Below are 18,573 nucleotides of genomic sequence, written 5' to 3'. Positions count from 1 at the left end.
TACCGGGTACACTTAGAGGTATAGATTCAATCTTTGTGGTTGTAGATAGATTTTCTAAGATGGCACATTTCATTCCTTATCGCAAAACTATGGATGCTTCACGAATTGCTGAATTATTCTTCAAAGAAGTCTACAAATTGCATGGCCTTCCTAAAACAATTACTTCTGATCGGGACACCAAGTTTCTTAGTCACTTTTGGCTACAATTATGGAAGAACATTGGTACTAAGCTACAATATAGTACTGTGTTTCACCCCTAAATAAATAGACAAACTAAAGTTGTTAATCGATCCTCAGGAAATCTGTTAAGGACTTTGATTGATGATAATCCCTGCTTGGGAGACACGATTGTCACTTGGAGAATTTGCCTATAATTGTTCGGTGAACCGTACCACTGGATATAGTCCCTTTGTGATTGTGTATGGTCGACAACCGAAGACTGCTCTTGATCTTGTACCTATTCCTTTTGCTGAAAAGGCGATTGATAAGGTGGATGCTACCGTTTCTCAAATGAGGCTAGTTCATGAAGATGTGCGCCAACGGTTGGAGAACAAGGTTGAGTCCTATAAAAAGGATGTCGATAAGCGTTGACGCGTAATCATCTTTGAATCATGAGACTTTGTTTGGGCTTATTTGCCACTGGAGCGTCATCCCATCGGAACCTACAACAAGCTTACTAATCGAAAGCTTGGTCCGCTTGAAGTTCTTGAGCGTATCAATCCTAATGCATATTGACTAAAGTTGCCTTCTCATATGAAGATACATGACATGTTCAATATTTGGCATTTAACACCTTATGTGGGTGATTCTTCGTCTGATGATGATTCGAATTCGGGGTCGAATTCTTTTAAAGAAGGGGGGAATGATGCAGCCCAACTTCAAGATCAACTCGTTCGGCCAAGAAGATCAGCTTGTATTCAAGACAGACAAATTGATAAGAGTCTTACCGATAAGATCGATAAGAGAAAAGCCTCATCTTTGGCTTTATCAGTTTATCAACAAGAGTCTTACCGATAAGTTTGATAAGCGAAAAGCCTCATCTTTGACTTTGTCATTTTCCATGCATCAAAGCTTGCATCAAGGCTCCTCGAGACGGCCACTAGCATTGAAAATATTGTACATTTAATAGTTCGTAGTTTCTAAGTGTTTCTAGTTTCTATGTACTTTAATAGCTTATGGTTTCTAGGTTTAGACTTTTGCTCTTCTTCTGTTTTTGTATAAAAGGGCTTCAAGTCCATGCAAACAGACAGACTGAATGTGATTAACGGAATTTGCCTAGTGCAATTCCCTTGAATCTCGAAGAGTTCAAACCCCTTGAAAACCTAGACGAGTTTTCACTTCGTCCTTGAAGAGTCGGAGCTTTTCAAGTCTGCATTCTTGAAGAGTTTCAGCCATCAATCTAGAAGAATTGATGCCCTATCAACTTCTTTGGAGGCCTAGAAGAGCATCATTGAAGTTCCTATCCTTTCCCGCATCCTGACCAATCACAACCGTCCACTTTCCTTCTGAATTCGACAACTCTGCGGTGCTTATTTGAGAAAGCTCAAAACATAAAAGTTGTAGATCCAGGAGTCCTTGTTCTTTTGGCTTTGGAATCAGGTCATTCCGATCAGATTTAATAGAGTTATGCCCATTTTTCTAAACTAGCGCAGAACTTAAATTTCTGCTCGATTTTGCAACGGAGTTTCTGTGTGTGCAAGTCACTCTCCCGATCCTGTTGTTCGAGTAGTCGACATTGGGGCTACGTCAAATTGGCAGATTGAGTTGAAAGGATAGCCTTTTATCCTATTTCTTGTTACTTGAAGATGTGATCTCCAAGATGCCAAACAAGAGAGCTTGGACATTTCATGTGGACAAACGTACCACGAATTTGAAATGTTGGAAAGGTTTGAGGATGTTGAGGAGCTGTTGACACCTTATTTTCATTTGAAGATCTCTCACGCACTAGATAAAAATGAGGGTTTAAACTTCATCTAAAATGACAGAATTTAATCCCTAGACAAAAATATGGATATCACATAATTTTGTGGTCACATTGATCATTGCATTTAGATACTATAGACAATTTGTTTAGGGATAACATTTCCTCATCTAATGAAATATAGATCAAGTCGGGAATTGCATTCCAATTGATTCGACATGCGAAATGAGATTGAATTTGGAAGAAGGGGGCCCTAACCTCATTTGAATTTTCAAGACTGAGTCCACGCGAGCCCGGCCTCCATTCGAAATTCGGCCACTCTCAATTTTGTTCTTGCTTGGCCAGATGAGCACATGTGCTATGCATGTGTGTGTTAAATTAAATATAAAACAAAAACTAACACAAGATAAGAACAGTTAGTACAAGATACGAAATGTGAATTGAACCCCAAGAATTCTCGGTTGAATCGTGGTTTTCAAGGCTGAATTGGGCAAGATGTTCTGGGCTATACGGGGTATATTCACGGTTAAATCCGAGGGGCATATATACGGCCTGAGAAAGATAAAGCAGGAACAATAAAACACAAAGGGAACGCTCGATCACATATAGACAAATAGAAGCAGGGCGACAAGTAATGACAAGAAATGTGTGCCGTGGTGGAAAAATATGGGTACGTGTACAAACCGGTTATGGTAAAACCTTTAGAAACATGTATGGATTCGGATAAAGGATCTCCCGAATATTGGGTAGCTGTTGTTAAATCAGGTAGAATATTTTATGAAATGGGCGGAGTAACAGAAAATATAGCTAGAAGACTTTTTAAAGCACATGCTGAAACAAGTAAAATCAAAGGGCATTACTTGAATGTTGACGTAGGTACGTGCGAAGAAATGATAAAAAGGGTTATATTTGCTAAAGAATTGGGAATTCCTACTGTCATGCATGACAACTTAATAGGGGGGATTCAATGAAAATACTGGCTTGGCTCATTATTGCTGAGATAATGGTCTACTTCTTCACATTCATCGTGCAATGCATGCAATTATTGATAGACAGAAAAATCATGGTATAAACTTTCAACGGAGAATCAGTTTCGAAATGTTCAACAAAGAAGAATATGGTGAACTCAGCACACTGACGCGCGCAGCAAAGTGAGAATAAGAAGCAAAAAAAAAAAAGTACATGTTCAGTGAAGAATCTGGTCGAACGCGATCCAGAGAGGCGATTGGTTGAAGCAGTGAAATAAAAGTTGCGAGAGGAGGCCATGGGTGATGGCAGGCATAAGTATACAGTATCATAGTATGAAGTTAATAGCCAATGGTGGAAGCTATGTCTAGTTGCGGCTACATTATAACGAAACGGAGATTTGACTTGAGATATGATGATGCAGAAGGAAAAAAAATGTCATGAAATTATATATGTCAGTTGAGATGAGTGAAATTTGTGTATCTTACTTGCTTTGAACTACAAGGCCAAGTCCCTTTATATAGGGAAAGAATGAACAGTAAACCTAAATGAATGAACAGTAAACCTAAATTACATATTATGTTTAACATCCCCCCGCAAACTCAAGATGAGTTGAAACAAGTCAACTGGAGTTTGGAGAGAAGATCTAAGAAGCGCCCAGGTGGATGTGTCTTTGTGAAGATATCGGCAATCTGATTAGCTGATGAAGTAAAGACAAGTCGTAGAGTGCCACGAAGAACATGAGAGCGGATGAAGTGACAATCTATCTCAATGTGTTTGGTGCGTTCGTGGAAAACATCATTATGTGCAATTTGGATAGCACTGCGATTGTCGCAATGAAGGATTGTCCCACTATGATGACGGACTCCCATATCTTCCAGTAGCCATCGCAACCATAATAACTCCGATGTGGTATCAGCAAGAGCTCGATATTCAGCTTCTGTACTAGAACGAGCAATAGTGGATTGTTTCTTGCTACGCCAGGAGATAAGTGAAGTGCCCAAGAAAAAACAATAACCCGTAGTGGAACGACGATCTTGAGGGTCACCGGCCCAGTCAGCATCTGAATAGGCAGTCAACTCCAATGTCGAATGAGCAGAAAAGTGAAGGCCATGAAATAACGTACTTTGACATAGCGAAGAATACGAAGAACTGCAGCAAAGTGAGTTGTACGAGGCGCCGTCATGTACTCGGGCCGACAATATGAACAAAGATGAGCGATGTCGTGGCGAGTAACAGTGAGATATATAAGATCGCCAACTAGCCGTCGATAGAGGTAGGGTTTTGGAGAGGAGTCCCATCACCGGCATCAAATTTGGCATTGATCTCAAGAGGGGTCGTAACGACCTTGGTGTCCGTGAGTCCCGCTCGAGAAAGAAGATCGGTGGCATATTTGGCTTGTGAAAGATAATATCCGGATGTGTCTGAAGTAACCTCCAAGCCTAAAAAATAACTAAGTTGTCCGAGATCCTTCATCTCGAACTGTTGACCAAGATAATGCTTGAGTTTTGAAATTCCGGGACGATCATCTCCAGTAATAACCATATCATCGACATATAGAAGCAGGAGAATAGATCCACGAGAAGTATGTTGAACAAAACGAGCGTGGTCATGGGGACTAGATTTAAAGCCAAGAGATGCCATGGTGGAGCTAAACTTGGAATACCATGCACAAGGAGATTGTTTCAATCCATATAATGCACGACGTAATCGACACACTTGGTGGGAAGAATGAGTGTAGCCAGGAGGAGGTACCATATAAACTTCCTCGGTGAGATCGCCATTTAGGAATGCATTTTTGACATCCATCCTAAATGCGGCCAACGCTAATGTAAGATGGCAAAGAAGAAGATCGCGAATGTAAGTAAGACGTGCAACGGGGGCAAAAGTCTCTTCATAGTCAATGCCATATTCCCGAGTGAAGCCTTTTGCAACGAGCGAGCTTTATAGCGGTCCACACATTTTGCTTTTGTCTTAATCTTGTACACCCATTTACAACCGACATCGGACTTACCAGGAGGCAGAGCAACTAAATCCCAAGTATGAGATTTGTCTAAAGCTTGTAACTCATCGACCATTGCCTTCTGCCAAAGAGGGTTAGTATTAGCTTCTCTGTATGTGCGAGGTTCATGAAGGGAAGCTATTGTAGAATAACAATGGTAATCTCGGCCAAATGAAGGTTGACTTACTCGGTGGGGCGACGATCGAGGATGAAGGAATGACCGCCGGTGGAGAATCACGGGAGGTGCAGACACGTCAGAAGTGGCCAAAGTAGGGTCACCAGAATGTCCTGCTTCAAGATGAGAGAAATGTACATCTGGAATGGAAAAGTCAGATGTGGATGGAGGTGTAGTGTCTTCTGGAAATAAGTCCACGGAAGGATTGGTAAAGAAAGGAACATGAGTAGAGGGGTCGAAGGGATGAATAGAGGAGAACATCTTGTGTTCCCAAAACGTGACATGACGAGACACACGAAGACGATTGGAAGCGGGATCCCAACATCTATACCCTTTATGCTCAATGCCATATCCAAGGAAGCAGCATACATGGGCACGAGGTTCTAATTTCGTGCGCTCATGTGGATGAAGGTGCACAAAACAGGCACTACCAAAAACACGTAGAAGAGTGTAATTTGAGACACTACCATACAAACGCTCGTAAGGAGAGATGTGACCTATAATAGGTGATGGAGTACGATTTATAGTGTAAACAGCGCAGGACAAGCTTCCCCAAAACCGTTCGACAAGAGGCAGAGATGAAAAAGAGTGCGTACAACATCTAAGATATGCCTATGCTTACGTTCACTCTACCATTTTGTTGAGAGGTGCCAGTGGCAAGAGCGATGAATGATAGTACCATTTTGAGAAAGAATCCGAAGAAATTCTATATCTCTATATTCCATAGCATTATCAAGATTTAAAATCTTAATATCTCGTGAAAATTGGGTTTTAACCATAGCAACGAAATCACGATAAATACGAGAAAGTTCGTAACGATTTTTCATAAGATAAACCCAAGTATACCGAGAATGGTCATCCACAAAAATGACAAAATAGCGAGAGCCACCCATGGTGGGAGTGGGGAAGGTCCCCATATATCGCAGTGAATGAGATCAAAAGGAGCATGAGACACGTAATCACTAGTCCTAAACGGTAAAGCATGATGTTTTCCCAACTTACAAGGCAGATAATCAAAATGTTTAGTGTCAACGTAACTTAAATGACCACTCGAAATTAAAGAGCTTAACCTAGAAAAGGAAGCATGACCTAACCTAGAATGCCAAGTTTCAGAGGACACTGTGGCAGCACAAGCAGCAAAAGAGGTCGGAATATTTAGGGAAACAAGCTCAAAGAGACGCCCCACTTTACGGCCTGTCCCAAGTGTCTGTCCCGTCCGAGGATCCTACACACGACAACCATAAGAAGAGAAGTGAATATCAAGACCAAGTTCACACAATTGGCCGACATAGATCAAGTTAAGTGAGAGTTTAGGAACAAGGAATGTGTTAGTTAAAGATAATGTAGATGTGGAAATGTTTCCTGTATGACTAACTCTCATATGTGAATTATCGAAGAAGAATATGAGGTGCATGTAAAGCGGAGGATTTAGACCGAAATAAGGCGTAGTTTGATGTCATGTGATTGCAACAAGCGTAATCAAAGAACCAAGAATCGAAATACCGGAGTAGTAGACATAGTAGAAGTGCTAGGAATAGGAGGAGTAAAGGTACCGATTCTCGAGAATGGTGCGAAGATCCTCTAGAGACACTAAGCTGCGCGGACGATCCATGGGAAGAAGCTTCTACAGTGGTAGCATTGGCAGATGGACCGACAGAGGGACCTCGTGAGGGACCTCGGCTACGAGGCTGAGTGGTCGATCCTGTGGATTGCATAGGTCGTAGCCGATAACAATTTGATGCCATATGACCATGTCGCGACAATGTTTGCAAAATGGACGGCGCATGGAGGAAGAACTCGGCGGCAAGTACCGCATCCGTGGGCATGGATATAGGCACAAGACAGACGTTGCGCTTTCAAGGTAGCTAGCCGAGTCTCCTCATTCAAGAACTGATACAACCTGTCTCAATAGAGGAAAGGGATCTCTATGTAGAATGGAAGCTCTCACAGTTCAAACTCATCATTTAGAGCCATCAAAAATTGCATGACACGAATACGATCACGATGTTCAGCAACTTTGCGAATGTTACTATCCCCTTCCAAGCGTGGTTCACACAAGGTCAACTGATCCCAAATAGCATGCATAGATGATAGAAAATCATTAATGGACTGACCTTGCTCCTGACGCATGTGATATAAAGTCCCTAACAACCGATATTGATGGGCAACATCTGAACTAGAATAACGACGATCAAGAAGGTCCCAAGCTTCCTTGGTCAGTATTAAAAGGCCAAACCTGGAGTCGAATAGATGGGATCGAAGTGTTTGAAACCATGTGAGAATCGATGATTTCTACTATCCCATTCATCCAAACGATCCACAAATTGATCATCGCTTTCTTCAAGAATTCTAGTAGGTTCCCTAATTTGTCCAAGGACATAACGCCAAAGCCGGCCCTTTTAAGAAACTTGATATCTCTTGAGACCATAAAGTATAATTGGAACCATTCAAAATAGTCCGAATTGGCATTGAGACTTCCATTCTATCCATTCTATCCATGAAAGGCACTTTACTACTATAGAATCAACGGAATGTAGTATACTGAAGCGCGATATGGGAAAATAACACCAAAACCAGCTCAGATGTCTAATACCTCAAGAACCGGTTGGAAAGCACCAAAACTCGGTCGAAATGGTCAAACCGGCCGAAAAAAACCGGTATGGTCAACGCAGTCAACGCCGGTCAACGAGAGGTCAACGACCGTGGCGGTGACGTGGCGGTGACGTCACCGGGAGCGTGGTCCGTGCTCGTGTAGGCGTGGGCCGCGGCTCGTGCAGCCAGCGCGTGCCGGCACGTCCCAGCGCTGCGTGCCACGGCCAAAGGCAGGGCTTGCGCGCTGATCTCACGCGCAAGGCTTGAGCGGCGCGCGTGAGGCGCGCGTTCGACTGAGGAATGCGGCGAAATTTGACCGGCCGACTCGACCGAGGGCGGCGAGTTGTGGGTTGGTGTTGGTTTTTGAAAAACACGGTGGAGATGTCCAAAACACCGGTGAACAACTGGTGAACGGCGGTGGACTTCCCGAGTCGAAGGCGCAGGCTGGCGCGGGGCGGCGCAGGCGCGGCGGCGGCCCGGCGGCCGTTGATGATGAAATTTCCGGATGTGGGTCGCCCGAGGGCGGCGAGTCCGCTGTGGTCTCAAGCCCGAAATGAGCAGGAAGTATGCCGAGCGTATACGAAAACTTTGGTCTTGTTGGAGAACCGGACGGCGCGCCGGCAATGGGCGTTGTGGCGAGCAGAGACGAAAAGACTTCGGTCTTGTCGGAGAACCGGGACGGCGCGGCCGGTGCGGGGCCGGCCGTGGCGGCCACGGGGTGGCGGACTCAATGGGCGCTCCTCGTGTAATAACGGCTCGATACCAAGTTGAGATGAGTGAAATTTGTGTATCTTACTTGCTTTGAACTACAAGGCCAAGTCCCTTTATATAGAGAAAGAATGAACAGTAAACCTAAATGAATGAACAGTAAACCTAAATTACATATTATGTTTAACTCGGACAAATTTGACCTCACTTTTCAAATGTCCAAAAAAAGAGTACAAACTCTCACCGGAAAAATATAGCCATTATATCTTTTCGATCCAATCAATGCTTTTGTGACGCTCGATGTGGCTAACGACGTTAGGGAAACGCATAGGGTGGCATTTTTATAATTATGAAGATATCAAATCAATGATTTCAAAATCAAAAGAACATAATTGTCAAAAACTGAGAAGAACCCATGTACGATCTCCGGCTGCTGGTTCCCCCTCTCCGATCGCGTCCCCTTCATGAATGATGTCGTCGCGTCCCCTCGACTCTATGGAGGCCAGACATGGGGCCTGCTTAAGTTTCTTTCCTTTTTTTTTTCTGAATGATTTTTTTTTTCTTTTGATATGAGATCATTTATTTTATTCTTTTTATTTTTTAACGATACAAAAAGCCACATGGTGCGCCAGCTCAGCGTCATTAGCCATGTCGATTGTCCACTGAGGATTCTTTGGGTAGAAAAATAACTGTGGCCATTTTTGTTCCTCAAGTGAGAGTTTGTAATTTTTTTTAAGCACTTGACAAGTGAGTGAGACGCATCACGATCTAAAAATGAAGCTCATATTAGTTGAGAGGCGGCAAAGATGTGGTTAAGGAATACAAATCCTTAGACTCCGAATCGCATAAAGGTCTCAAGATTGTGATTTGTGACTCATCCAGAGAACACACCTTCCTTATGAAACGAAACCTAGTAAAGGAAATTCAACATAGCTTTCACTCAACTTGGCACTCCAAACGTTAGGATAGTTCCACTAGGAAAGTCTAGCCACATAGCTTCCTCTTCAAGTAGGATTGGTTCTGGTTCGGGCGCATATAATGGATGGTCTAACGGAAAACCTATCGGAACAGGATGTGGCAGTGGTAAGATGGTCGGGTCGACGTCAAAAGGGCCAAACCAACGCCCCTCATAGTACGTCTCGCAGTGCATGATCTCCTGTTCCAGCGGATCAGATTCTTCAATGGTGAGTACATATGCGCGACGGTAGGAAGGTATCCACGGTGAAAGGACTAGCAGTTTTATTGTAATTCTAGATTCTTACCATAACACCACTTTTTTTGGATCTCTTCCATGGGAATTAGCACTAGTAGTTTTGTTGGGAACTCACTTGTGATGATTTGAGAGGGTTAAAAACTAATGATTTGTTTATTTTTGAGATAAGAGCACTGAAAGTCCTAAAATTTATCACGAAAGTACAATTGAGTCCTAAAACATACAAAAAATGTAATCAAGTCCCAAAACCTATCAAATTGGTACAATCAAGTTTTTATATTAACCCTGTCCATTAGACAAATGGAAAATGCTGAAGTAGTTTTTCTTTTTTCTTTTTTATTTATATTTTCTCTCTTCTACGAGGCATTGACCTTACTAAAACATGAAATATAAAACTAAAACGACATCATTTTGGCCTAAATCCTAATTTTTAAACCAAAATCTTAATTATATTATATTAAAAATGTATATATTTAAAAAAAAACACAAAAAAGGGGCAAGGCAAGGGCGGTTGGCCCTTGCCGCCACTGCCCAACCGTCGCCGAAAAGCGTTGGAAGGAGCTCGAGAAGGGCCAACGGGGGTTGTTGGGGCCTCGACAAGGGCCGGCACCCCTCATCAACCATAGGCAAGGGCCCAGCGACCCTCGCTCCGTTGTCGTGGCCCTTGGCCAAACCACATCGAGGGCACCTCGCATCGACTAGCGACCCTCGTCTAGATTTGGGTAGAGGGCCGTGACCCTCGCCTGCGATTGGCAAGGGCTAATCCCCAGCAACCCCCGTTGGCCCTTTCTGACGACGGTGGGGTAGCAGTAGCGAGGGCTTGCATCCTTGCCCTTGCCTCTTTTTTTTTTTAAATACGTTTTATATTTTATTTAATTAAGATTTTGGTTAAATATTTGGATTGAGGCCAAAATAGGCTTTTTTGTTTTATATTTCATGTTTTAGTAAGGTCAATGCAACATAGGAAAGAGAATATTAAAAAAAGCCACATCAACATTTTCCTTGGTCTAATTGGACAGAGTTAGTGAAAAGACTCGATTATACTAATTTAACAATTTTAAAGACTTATTTGCACTTTTTGTAAAATTTAGGATTCAGTTACACTTTCTTGACAAATTTTAGGACTTCCAGTGCACTTATCCCTTTATTTTTTTTAATCTTACGACAATTTAGACATTCTTTATAGCTCTTCTCGCATTTATTAATCTTTAAAAAGCTTTTTTTCTATTATGAAGTTTCAAATTGTCATTATCTTGAATCACAATAACATAGATAAAAGGGATAAATACACCAAAAGAGCTAAAATTATCGCAATTGAGTCCTAAATTTTTTAAAAAGTTCAATCAAGTCCTAAAACTATGTAATTAAATCTTTCTGTTAACTTCGTCCAATTTAATGAATAGAAAATGCTACCGTGGTTTTGCTTAGTACTTTTTTTTAAAGACAAGTGGCACCAATATGGTGTCTACCAAACCCCACATCAAAAAAAATTAAAAAAGATAAAAGATAAAAATTAAAAAAGGGAAAAGAGGATAAAAGAAAAAAAAAGATGGAAATTAAAAAAAAACTAAAGAAAGAGGCAAGACAATGCCAGTCGCCGCTAGACCAAGCTCAAGCAGCCATAGCTGCGAGCTCGTATCAATCTTGAGAACTCAACCCCCGTCAAAATCCACAATTAGGAAAAACATGCTTGTAACAGAGTTCTATGAAGAACTCAAAAGTATCGATCTCCATCCATTCCTCAATGCAAAATTGCAATTCTTCTTTCCCACTAGTTCTTCTTCCATTGTCAAGACCCTTTTTTGCTTAATACGGATAGGAACTTTCTCTTATAACCAGCAATTCCCCTCAGCTTTTTGTCGTTTTCTTTTGATTTCTCAAGAATTCATGCACCTGCATTTCACTTTTCGCTGAACATTTCTTCCCGCTTTCCATGATCTTTTTCAAATATTATTATTCGATTCTGTGTTCGATTTATTTATGTCAAGAGCTTTGTTATACCGATGGACCCAATTCGTATTTGCGGGCTGCATCTTACGGCAATTGCAATTTTAACCATGGGGGATGACATAAATAGTCTCTGAACTTTGGCCCGATGTATAATGTGGTCCCTTAACATTTAATTTGTTCCATGTGGTCCCTCAACTTTAGTCCAATGTGCAATGTTGTCCCTGAACTCTCAATTCGTTCAATGTAGTCCATGAATTTTTTATACATGTTCAATTTAGTTCCTGGGCTATAAGTAAATGTTTAATGATGTCTCAGAACTTGAATTAATTGAAAAATAAGATTAAACATTATCATATAGTTTACGGACTAACTTGAACATATACCAAAAATCTAGAGATCATATTGAATAAATTGAAAGTTCAGTGACATCAGTGCACATTCGGGTAAAGTTCATGGACCATATTACACATTGAACCAATGTTTAGAAATTATTTGTCATTATCCCAAAAAAATAGGTTTTTTAGATGATGTTGAGTGTCAATGTACGAATTTGGTGCAAAAGGTCAATGGGCCCGTTTGGTTCAACTTTCGAAATGCTATTTGGGGGAATGCAAATACCTTTATATTAAAGTCTCTTGGGGAAATGCAAGTGGCGTTTGGTAAAAAATCATTTGTAAAGCTACTTTGGCTTAAGTAGTGTTTGGTAAATTTTTTTTCGCAAAAGGGCTTTGGGAATTATCTTTTTTATTTAAAAAAAAAAACCTACTCTACCCTTCGCTGGAGCTGGCGAAGGCCTACAGCCACTGGCGAGCTAGATCTGGCGCCGGCAGCCGTTGCCCAAGGTCGGGCGAGCCCCGACGAGCTACATCTGCCGCCGGCGGTCGTCGCCTGAGGCTAGGTGACCCTCGGCGAGACCCAGGCACCGGCCGCCTGTGGTCGCGCGACCCAGGTGGCAGATGGCCTCGCGCGACCTAGGCGGCAGATGGCCTCGCGTGACTTAGGCCGGTGGCACCTGGGCGGTCGCGCGGCCTCAAGCAGCTGTTGGTTGGGTCGTGCGACCTTGTCGGCCTCTCGCTGACCAGATCCGGTGTCGGCTGCCCTCACCGGCCTCACTCGTCGGCCGCCTCACAAAGAAGATGAATAGTATCAAGAGGGAGAAAATTGGAATAAGCCAAAATAAATGAGGATAGTTTGGGGACAAAAAATTTGGGTTCAACATTTGTGGAATGCCGAAAGCCCAAAACTAGTTTAGCATTTTGAGAAGGGGCATTCGAGGCCGAAAGCCCCTTCCCAAAGCTGAACCAAACAAGGCCAATGTACAGATTCGGTGTAGAAGTTGTTGGATGACAAGGCATGCTCAGTGCCCAGTTACTCCGGATGTTCGAGGCCATACCAAAGATGCATATCTTGATCTCGAATCGGCCCTCATGGCGTCCGAGAAAGAAATAGCTTGCCACACTCCTAAGGATGATGCATTGGATAGCAGGGTCATTGATGGTCGTGACGATGTGCTCATACCCTGTCGAAAGCAAAAGCGTACGGATGAACGGCGAAGCAGCGTCCCCCGTCGGCTTTGTGCCGCCCCCGTCGACCGATGGTTGTCGTGGCAGAATTCGTGGGAGGGACCTTTGCCCATGTTGTAGGACAAGGAGATGTTCCAATCAAATTTAGCAATATTTGCTGGAGGTGATTTTGCTCGAGAAGGCTGAGGATCTTCTAGCCGAAATGTCAAAGGCGAAGGGATTGCGGGACGCCTCCTCCTGGCGATTGCAATTTTAATCATGCTTACCTCTTTTTTCTTTTTATTATTTCTATTTTACCTTTTACAATTCTTTTTTTTTCTTTTATCCTCATTTTCTTTTCTTCTAATTTTTTTTTATCCTTTCTTCTTTTTCTATTTAAATTTTCAACCTTTTTTTTTTTTCTAATTTGGAAATTGGTGGCACCACATCAGCGCCATGTATCTTGAGAAAGTAATAAATAAAGCCAAGTCAGTACTTAAATTAGACAGAGTTAACGGAGGGACTTGATTGTACCAATTTAACAAACTTTAAGATTTAATTGCATTTTTTGAAAGTTACAAAATTCAATTGCACTTTTACGATAAGTTTTAAAACTTTTAGTGCACTTATACCTAGATGATACGATAAACTGTCAAATTTGTGCCTAGTCCCTCTAATTTTCACGGAATAGCTGACACTTCCAATCTAAATGCAATATTATAACTTGCTCTTATGTTTGAAGTAAGCAAGACGTTTAAGTTTAATAATGTCTCTTTTCACTATTCAGCTTGAATTTAAGTATTTTTTTTATATTAATTAACTTGATACTTGCTTCCAAATTGCTTTGCCATGTGTCCAAATAAAATTCTCAGGGGAACCATGTTTTTATTTCTAAGGCGAATTAAAATTTTGCCAAACAATGAAGAAAATTGTAATGTAAAAATGGGTAAGGTTAGTCAACAACACATCACATCCTTCGTCTTCATAATAAACAATCACGAGATGTCTCCATCACTGTAAGGAAAAGCAAATCAAGGACGAAGAAATTTTCTTGATGCCCAAGTCACGATCTTGCCATGCGTAAACAAAACTGCTCCACCTAGTTTGATCGCAGCTACACGCCATCATCCCTCCTTGATCTCCAAGGAAAAACATTTTGCCCCCATTTCTTAAAGTGAAAAAGAATAGCATGTGCATTGACGAATCAAATTTTTTTGCAAAGAATTTACGAAGAGACAAAATTAGATATATTAAGAATTATGTATAAATATATCATTAATTTGTCATATCATTAAATATATTAAATTTGTATATCGATATCAATGTAACCTTTTGTGAATAATACCGTCGGAAAGTAACAGTCACTAGCATTGCCCACTCCCATGTGTATTACCCCGTGGGTGTTTTGCACTAGCCTTTAGATGCGAGTTGTAGTACAGCCGGAGTTATCCGACGCCCGACACGAACCGAACCATTGCCATAGGCCGATCGGGGTTTCTCGAATCCGAGACACGATGAAGGTTTGATTTGAACTTGGGAGAAAGAGACCCGCGGGAGAGTAAGCCTTCTCCAGGTAGTTTAATCACCAGTTGTATACCGGTGTGCGCATATAATCAACAATTGACGCCGCGAATGAAATGCTTATCCACCACGCGGGGGACCACATGGTGACTCCTATAAGTAAACTCAGACCTTCCTCCATCATGAACGTCTCCACAACCAATCCCGAATCAACTTTAATCAGAAGGCACCACCGAGGAAAAAGACCTCCATATCCATCGGAATCATCAGCATGGTCAAAGCGGAGCTCGTGTTCGTTCCGTCACCGGGCTTGGGCCACCTGGTGTCGACGGTGGAGATGGCGAAGCTCCTGGTCGACCGAGACCCCCGCGTGTCCGTCACCCTCCTGATCATTAAGCTGCCGTACGCATCTCACTCCGGCATCGATGACCGGATGCGATCGCTCGCCGACTCGATGGCTGCCCGCTTCCGGTTCGTTCATCTTCCCGAAATCGGCCTGATCTCGGAGACCAACCCCATCAAAAACCGCGATCTGTGCATCGAGAGCTCCAAGCCTCACGTAAAAGAAGCTATCAGGCGGCTCACTGAGTCCGGCTCGGGCCCCGACTCGCCTCGGCTCGCGGGGCTTGTCGTCGACATGTTCTGCACGACGATGATCGACGTGGCGAACGAGCTCCGGGTCCCCTCGTACATGTTCTTCACGTCGAACGCGGCCTTTCTGGGCCTGATGCTCCATCTCCAGAGGCTGCGGGATGAGCACGGAATTGACTCGACCGAGTTCAAGGACTCGGACACCGAATTGTACTTCCCATACTTCACGAACCCACTGCCTGCCAAGGTCTTGCCCGCCATATATCTGGTCAAGGAGGTCGCCCCGGCTTTTATTGGCCACGCCAGGAGGTTCCGGGAAACCAAGGGCATTTTCGTAAACACGTTCGCCGAGCTCGAAACGCATGCGTTGAAGTCCTTGGTTGACGACACAATCCCACCGGTTTATCCAGTTGGACCCATATTGAACCTCGCGAGGTCGACCGGTGGCACAGGACCGTCCAATGGTTTGGAGATCATGAAGTGGCTCGACGATCAACCACAGTCGTCTGTGGTGTTCCTGTGCTTTGGAAGTCGGGGTAGCTTCGACCCGGACGCCGTGAGAGAGTTCGCCACCGCACTCGAGCGTTGTGGGCACCGGTTCCTGTGGTCCCTACGCCAGCCACCACCCAAGGGCAAGGTAGGACCACCGCGAGATTACACAAATCCCGAGGAGATTCTACCCGAAGGGTTCCTCGATCGGACGGTCGAGATAGGGAAAGTGATCGGGTGGGCCCCACAGGTGGACATCCTGTCCCACCCGGCAGTCGGGGGGTTCGTGTCTCATTGCGGTTGGAACTCCACGCTAGAGAGCTTATGGTTCGGCGTGCCAATTGCAGGATTGCCCCTGTATGCGGAGCAACAATTCAATGCTTTTGAGACGGTGGTGGAGTTGGATCTCGCCGTGGAGATTAAGATGGACTATAGGAGTGATGTTTTGATAAAGAGCGAGACAACAGTGACTGCTGAAGAGATAGAGAGGGGAATACGACGCGTGATGGAGGCGGATAGCGAAAAGAGGAAGAAGGTAAAGGAGATGAGCGAGAAGAGCCGGAAGGCCTTGGATGAGGGCGGTTCGTCGTGCTCATCCCTCCGCCGTTTGATCGACGATATCTTCAATAATATGCCCCCGGTAAGAGCTGTATCTTAAGATGAAATTTCGCGTGCCGTGGACGCAATCGCTTGATGTGTCCAAAGGATTTCTCTTGAGTTTGGATGGTCATTGTATCTCTATCCTTATTTGGATTCAGTGCCACCGTATAATAAATTCGAAGGCAGCATTGTAATGGATGTTCCTGGTGAATATGGCTTCTGTAAAGCAGTTCCTTATATGTATACTTGCAATTTGCAACATTGGGAAGACCCAAATTTGCGAGGTTTTGGTTAATTTTCTGCCATGTCAATTAGATCAAATAAAAATCTTTTGACGATAAAAGTCTAACTTGTCGCTAAAGCAATAACCACCGATGCATTTGAAAAGAAAAAATTTTCCTTACTAATTGCGAATGAAGGATGCAGAGAAAAAAGTACACCAGACGAGAAAAAGTTACTATTTACTCGGACGAAGCATGACCGGCAATAGTGCTGTCGTGTGGGAAGGATGGGATAAGACATGGTTGAGAAATGATGAGATGCTGAATGAGGACATATTCTTGCAAATCTAGTATTCGGTGCGTTTTTCGGACGGAATGAGGTCAAAATATAAGATACGGATTAAAAGTTATGCGACGAGATATTATGCTCTCGAGGGTGGAGTTCCGTCCACAGTGCGACACGAATCCCCCGATCGCCGGGTGGGCCAGGACCGCAGCCTGCGGGGTCCACCCAATCACTTTCCCGATGCTAGAAGTCCGGTCCAGGAACCCCTCAGGCAGGATCTTTGTGGAGTCCTCGTAGTCACGCAGGTACCAATTTTTGCCGTTCGGCGGTGGCAACCGTAGGAACCACAGGAAGTGGTGCCCACTCCGCTCCAGTGCGCAGGCCATCTCCTTCACCTGATCGTCGCTGAAGCTACCCCTGCTCCCAAAGCATAGGAAAACCACCGATGAAGGTGGTTGCTCATCGAGCCACTCCATGATGTCATCGCCTCCGCGGCCACCCTTCTTTTTAGTTTCACTCTTCAGATTTAGTATCGGCCCCACGGGGTACACTGCGGGCGCCCCGAGGTCCACCAAGGACCTCACTGCATGCAAATTGAGCTCGTCGAACGTATTTATGACAATGCCCTTGGTTGCTCTCATCCTCTTGGCGTGCTCCAGGAACATTCCGACTGCGTCCTTCATCAGCACCAGGGTGGGTAAGACCTTGGCTGGCAATGGATTCATGAAACTCGGGAAGTCCAGCTCACCAGCCGAGTCCTTGAATTCGGTTATGTCCACGTGGTGCTCGTCTTGGAGCGACTGGAGGTGCAGCATCAAGCCGAGGAACGCGGAGCTCGATGAGAAGAAGACATAGGACGGGAGTCCGAACTCATCCGCCAAGTCGATCACGGTGGTGCAAAACATGTCAAGAACGAACCCTGGGAGCCACCCGGTTGAGCCGGCCGATTTGGCAAGCTTGGTCACGATCTGCTTGACGTGGGGATTGTTGCATTCGATAACGTGTTCGATGAAATTGCCTGAGGAGATCTCGGCCTCAGTGTTCTCATGCGGGAGGTGGACGAAGTGGATGCGGGCGGCGGCCACGGAGGTAGCAGGTGAGTTTGTGTATGAGTCAACGTCGGAGTCGAACGGAAGCTTCATAATGAGGACAGTAACAGAGAGGCGCGGGTCACGATCGACGAGGAGCTTGGCCATCTCGACCATCGAGACGAGATGGCCCATGCCAGTGTTGGAGTTGGCGAATACTTCGGGGACCCTTGTTTCTCACACCGGGTACGCCCACGTGAGCTTAGGGAAACTGAAGTGTTGTCCGACGACATGTGACCCATGCGTGCGGAATGCGGGGGTTCGGGCGGCGCCCTCACACGGTGCCTGCCGCTGGCCAATGGGCGGGGATTCGGGGCGCGCCCCGACGGGGTTCCGTTGCCGGTCGGCCGGGATTTGCCGCCCCCGCTCGCCGGTGAGCGGAGCGGGGGCTCGGGGGCGCGCCCAAACTCAACGGGTTTGGGCTGGCCCGTATAGTGCGAGATTAAGAGATTTCATATAGGTTTAGGTTTTGGGCCCGTTTGGGGCATATATATATTTTGCTCGTTTTCCGATCATTGTAACGAGTTGAGTGGTGTAAACCTAAAAACATAGTGAAATCTCTTTGCGAGACGTAACCCTAATCGAGGGTGAACCTGGGTAAATTCGTGCATCGTCTATTTTCTCTGTTTTCTGCGTGATCGTTCTGTCTCGGTTCTCGACACATCCCTTCAATTGGTATCAGAGCCGGAGTTGTTCGAGGAATTAGGGTTTATTCGAGATGTCAGGAGGATCACGAATTGAGATAGAA

At 44.4% G+C, this 18,573-nt stretch overlaps 2 protein-coding genes across 2 annotated transcripts; one reads left to right on the top strand and one right to left on the bottom strand.

Annotated features, from left to right (window-relative positions):
* The first annotated feature begins 14,715 nt into the window (after positions 1-14,715).
* Positions 14,716-16,525, top strand: LOC115677230 (anthocyanidin 3-O-glucosyltransferase 6-like). The gene has a single exon (XM_030600361.2). It carries the CDS (start codon positions 14,822-14,824, stop codon positions 16,286-16,288), a length of 1,467 nt encoding a protein of 488 aa, XP_030456221.2. The 5' UTR covers positions 14,716-14,821; the 3' UTR covers positions 16,289-16,525.
* A 307-nt stretch (positions 16,526-16,832) lies between these two features.
* Positions 16,833-17,960, bottom strand: LOC130139509 (putative UDP-glucose flavonoid 3-O-glucosyltransferase 3). The gene has a single exon (XM_056316653.1). The coding sequence runs from the start codon at positions 17,958-17,960 to the stop codon at positions 16,833-16,835; it is 1,128 nt and encodes a 375-aa protein (XP_056172628.1).
* Between the last annotated feature and the right edge of the window lie 613 nt (positions 17,961-18,573).

Source organism: Syzygium oleosum, unplaced genomic scaffold, assembly GCF_021117445.2.
Source record: "Syzygium oleosum isolate NSW1041296 unplaced genomic scaffold, Sole_v2.1 Sole_v2.12, whole genome shotgun sequence".
NCBI lineage: Eukaryota > Viridiplantae > Streptophyta > Magnoliopsida > Myrtales > Myrtaceae > Syzygium > Syzygium oleosum.
Note: the sequence above shows the minus strand (reverse complement) of the source record. Positions and strands in the feature narration are given on the sequence as shown.